This window comes from Rosa rugosa, chromosome 4, assembly GCF_958449725.1.
Source record: "Rosa rugosa chromosome 4, drRosRugo1.1, whole genome shotgun sequence".
NCBI lineage: Eukaryota > Viridiplantae > Streptophyta > Magnoliopsida > Rosales > Rosaceae > Rosa > Rosa rugosa.
The window spans coordinates 15122334-15127329 of NC_084823.1; the positions used below are offsets into that span (position 1 = coordinate 15122334).

The 4996-nt window shown below is 38.1% G+C and overlaps 2 protein-coding genes across 2 annotated transcripts; both read right to left on the bottom strand.

Moving 5' to 3' along the window:
- Positions 1 to 1605: 1605 nt before the first annotated feature.
- Positions 1606 to 2979, bottom strand: LOC133744401 (uncharacterized). The gene is made up of 3 exons (XM_062172517.1): positions 2479 to 2979; positions 2167 to 2398; positions 1606 to 2072 (listed from the first exon to the last, which is right to left on the bottom strand). The coding sequence occupies exons 1-3, from the start codon at positions 2977 to 2979 to the stop codon at positions 1606 to 1608; spliced, it is 1200 nt and encodes a 399-aa protein (XP_062028501.1).
- A 119-nt stretch (positions 2980 to 3098) lies between these two features.
- On the bottom strand, positions 3099 to 4250 carry LOC133744402 (L10-interacting MYB domain-containing protein-like). The gene is made up of 2 exons (XM_062172518.1): positions 3951 to 4250; positions 3099 to 3854 (listed from the first exon to the last, which is right to left on the bottom strand). The coding sequence occupies exons 1-2, from the start codon at positions 4248 to 4250 to the stop codon at positions 3285 to 3287; spliced, it is 870 nt and encodes a 289-aa protein (XP_062028502.1). The 3' UTR covers positions 3099 to 3284.
- Between the last annotated feature and the right edge of the window lie 746 nt (positions 4251 to 4996).

Sequence of the window (4996 nt, forward strand, 5' to 3'; positions counted from 1 at the left end):
ATGTTGGGCTGTATGTACAAGTCCCCGAAGTCCCCAGTCAAGGAAGGTGATCTTGCGGGTTGATACCAAAGCGTAGCTTTGTGCCGTATATCAAGCATAATTAGCGCGAGTGCGTCGTCCATCTAGAATTGTTGGAGCGAACGCTTTTGCCCTTTCGGGTGGGCCCCTGCTAGGCCCTGCGAGGAGTCCCCCACTCCTGGCTATAGACCTCCGGATGGTCGGAAAATTGTTTGATGAGGGGAGCTGCGCGGAGCAGAGGGTGTTGGGTAGCGAGCCCAATCTTAGATACCCAAGCGTCGGGGTTAACTGCCGGATCAATGGCTGCCGTAGGCTGTGTTAACTAGTCCCTTGCTGTTTTCTCGAAGGAGAAACTTGACTGCAATGCCGCGTAGCGGTCATTGTCATTATGAGGCGTAGCCTTACCGCTTGGCGGTTGGTTAAAAAAAAATGATAAACACATAGAGCAAGTAATAAAATTTTGTTTGAGTGTCCCCTACTTATTTAATTTTGCAATTAAATAGAAGCATGGCATATGTGTCTAGCATGTACTTGTAATGTGGATGCTAATATCATTTTTGCATTTTTGTAGATATGCTAAAGGATCATTGAGATCGGTATGTGAAGCATGGCATATCTAGCATGCGAGACCTAGAAGGTGTTGCCAAAATATACGAAATGTTGTAGGCATGCACAAAACTTATAAAAGCATGGCATTAGTATGACATTAGAGCATGAGTTCTTTGCTACTGAAAACATAAATAGCAAATATGTTCCAGGACCACCAATATATCATGCCGTTATAGTTGTTTTATGTATGATAATTGGCACATGACAAACTGTATACATGCAATGATGATTGGCAGGGTACACTCTTATGTTGGAAGTGTGCAGCATAATTAGCATGCATGACAATGTTGCTGAGCGGGCACGTGGCTAATCAACAAATATGCATGATACATGGCTAATTATCCGTTGATGTGTTGTAGGCATGATAATGAATATATAAAATCGTGATGCATGTGACAAGCAACTGAGTAGGTGTACGTTCATGCATGTAGGCAGACAAGTGCCCCTGCTGTTAAGTGCGTGGCACTTTGTTTGTGGAGTGTAATGAGTTGAAAAAATGAGATATGGCAGAGCATGCTCAGCAGAATAGCAGGTCATGTGCGCATATACATAGACGTGTGGTTGATATAGGCTATGTTTGGTAGGGCTGTTCTTTGAGAAAAAGCTGGCTTCTGCTTATTTCTGAGAATAAGTGGCTGAAAAGCAAAGCTGCTGAGTGTTTGGTAAACTGGCTTTTTTTAGGAGCTGTCAGTGGCAGAAGCAGTGGTAAAGTGTTTGGTAAATCAAACTGGCTTGTGCTTTTTGTTTGGGGAATGACCAAATTGGACATGAGAGATTATTTTGGCTTGATTATATACCAAACAATGTTGTTCAAATGCTTTTGTTATTAATTTTAATATTTATTATGTCCTTATTAATTTTTGTTAACTTTCAATTTTTATAAATCATGGTGACACTTTTGATTAATATTGGACAATTTTAAAAATAACTTATACAAATATATTAGTAACATTAATAACAATTGGTGGATGGTTCACATCAAATGTTCACGTTATTACGCGCATTCATCAAACTTTGAGTAATGTTATTTCTGATTGTTTCCATTTCTTGTGCACCGTGACCATGATATTCTTCTTCTACATCATCATCCATTTCTATCTCACTACTTGACCCATAACCTTCTCTTTCTTCACTGCGGACAAAATGTCTATCACCATGTGCATGTCTCCGTATATAATTATGAAGTGTCATGGTGGCAATGACAATCTTCACTTGCTTATCAAATGAATAACCTTGCATGTCCCTTAAAATCTTCCACTTTTTTTTCCAAACTCCAAATGTGCGTTCTATAACGCTTCTAAGAGAAGAGTGTGCTTGGTTAAATACCTCTTTTTCATTTCTTGGTTCTTGCCTACGGTATTGTTGAAAATGTTGTCGCGGACCTTTGTAAGGTCCCAAAAACCCATTCATTTGAGGGTATCCGGAATCTACAACATAATATTTTCCTGTAAAATAAAGAAATGTCAAATTTGAACAAAACTTCATTCAAAGGATCATAAAATTTGATTAGTACCAACAACTATAAATAAATATAGTTACCTGGTGGAGGTTTAGGAAACTTCATTTCAGGATCTCGAAGTACCGATAGAAACACTCTTGTATCATGAGCAGACCCTTCCCATCCCGCGCATACATAGATAAATTGCATATCGAAATTACATGCTACCATAACATTTTGTGTAGGTATTCCTTTTCTACCAATGTACGGTATTTGTTTTTCAGGAGGTATAGAAGCGGGAATATGCACTCCGTCGATAGCCCCAATGCAATCCTGTAAATGATGATGTTATTAGTCAATTAATATAAGTAAGTAAATTGTGAAATAATTTACTAGTAACGCATGACAAATACCTTAAAATGAGGCATGTATCTGTTATCCCTCATTATCTCCGGTGCAACACCATTAAATTCATTCTCCGAAGGCTTGAGTATAAGTTTACCTAATTCACACAAATGATCTAGTGCTTGTCCGAAATATCTACAAACGGTTTCACTAGAATGTTGAAATCGTTCTGCTACTGACCTAATTCCACATCCCTGTCCTAGGCACCACAATAGCATTCCCATAACTTCAATATGACTTGTTCTGTTTGAACCCAACACCCCAAATTGAACTTCCAAATCACTACATAAACGATAAAATACTTCCTTTTGCATTCTAAAGGCGTTGTAACACCGAATGTCATTCCCTTGTAGCACTTCCATTATCCACTTATTACCTGTTTGAGAAGATACCATGCAAGGAGTTTTATGAACATAGTTCATGTAATAATGTTGAATGAGCAGAGCATTAAATTGTACACTTCGTAAGAATATCTCCTCCTCCACTTCATCTACTCCCGAATTGTTCATATTTCAATCCAAAACCTGCAAATTTAAATGACTGATTTTATAAATATGATAAATATAAACTAAATCATTAACAAGCAGTAATGAACAAAATGAGGCCAAAATTCATTCTCAAACCCACCAATGAATATCCACATGATGAAAAACATGTAATCAAATTCAATTCTCATAATCAAACCCACCAATGAATATGGCTGGGCTGAAAAACATGTAATCAAATTCAATTCTCATAATTAAAAACATGCCGAAACAAACAACAAACATAAAACTTCAAATATAACATAAGCTTAACCAAAGACAAGATAAGCTTATTTTTGGTTCATCTCAAATTTCAGCCACTCCAACCTCACGTTAGGATCTTCCATAGTGAAATACATCTCCCTCTTCTCTCCACTTAAAAACAGTCGAGTGGCAAAAAACCACAAACTATTACCCTGCTCGATACCAGGCAATGAGGAGACATCCTTCATCACGTCCTTAATACTCGTGCCTCCACCTTCTACACTTTTATGGACCATGGAAGTTGCTGTGCTCCTACTCTCAATTGCCTCACACATTCGATTAATTTGTTTAGCCAAATGAGCAGCACCTCCCACCTTTTCTCTTTTTGGTACTACTCCTTTACCTTTCTCAGCTCTCTCATTTCTTTTTCTTTTAGGCAGAGTGGGGGCCAACTCATCATTGTCCTCAGAGTCACCACTACCTTCAAGGTTCACCTCATTGTTACCTTGTTGTGGACTTCTAGGGATAGGTAGTGTAGAAGATGGTGAATATGCATGCTTCCCAGTGGCTGAAATACCCATGAACATCTTATCCAACTTGTCTTCAAAATCGGGTGCAATTCCCTTTTTCTTTAACTTTCCATATTCCTTGTTTTTCTGAACAAAATAAATAAATAAATAAATCATACGATGTTCTATGTACCTCAAATGAAGTAAAATTGTTAACCAAAATAATTAAATTGATTTACATACCTCAATCTTGAGGCGCCACCACTCATCGGATGCATCTATAGTTTGACGCCTGTGATCCCACCCAAGACCGGTCTCTTTTCCCTTCAAATCTTTCCATAATTTCCAATGATCTTTGAGGGAATCCCATTTATTTTTCAGTTGTTTTCTAGTATATTCTTTGCCCGTTTCTTTAGAAAAATTATTGATTATATTCACCCATCCCTCCGGATTAAAATGAGTATGTGGACGATTATTGTTATCCACCTCCTTGATACATATGTCACAAAAGACATCTACTAAACCATCATTCCAAACAGCCATCTAGCACAGATAAAAACGCCAAAAATTTACAGCCCAAGCTTTAGTACCAACCCCAATGCATAATCAATGATTAAGAAACACTTGCATACAGCTAGCACCTCAAAACACAATCAAAATTCAAAAGTAAATAAAGTCTCAATGTACACAGAAAAACAAAACCCAAAATGTTTATACTTGATGTAACCTTCTAGAATCTGGCATCAAATTCATTACACCAAATTAGAATTTTAGTCCATTAAAGCATTTCTAAGGATTGTAGTCTATTATCGGAACTAATCATATAGTGGAAATTCAAGTATGATGATGTTAGTATGACTTGTTCTGGTTGCCTGCTATTCTGGTTAAGTGGTTATAACCAACAATTATAACAAGAACTACGACAATAACAAGAACTACAAAAATAACAACAATTATAACAACAATTAGAACGAAGCAGAACTACGAATTTAACAAGAAGTATGAAAATAACAACCAATTATAACAACAATTCGAACGAAGCAGAGGGAGAGAGACTGACTTGCTTGATTCGAAAATTGCTTGATTGAGGCTTCAATTTCAGATGCAAGAGAGGCCGAGATGCGTTCTGTGATTGGATGGGTTCTGTGAGAGGGAGATCGAACAGAGGGAGAACGAGCAGAGGAGATCGAGCAGAGATCGAGCAGAGGCGATCGAGCGGAGATCGAGCAGAGGCGATCGAGCGGAGATCGAGCAGAGGCGATCGAGCGGAGATCGAGCAGAGGAGATCG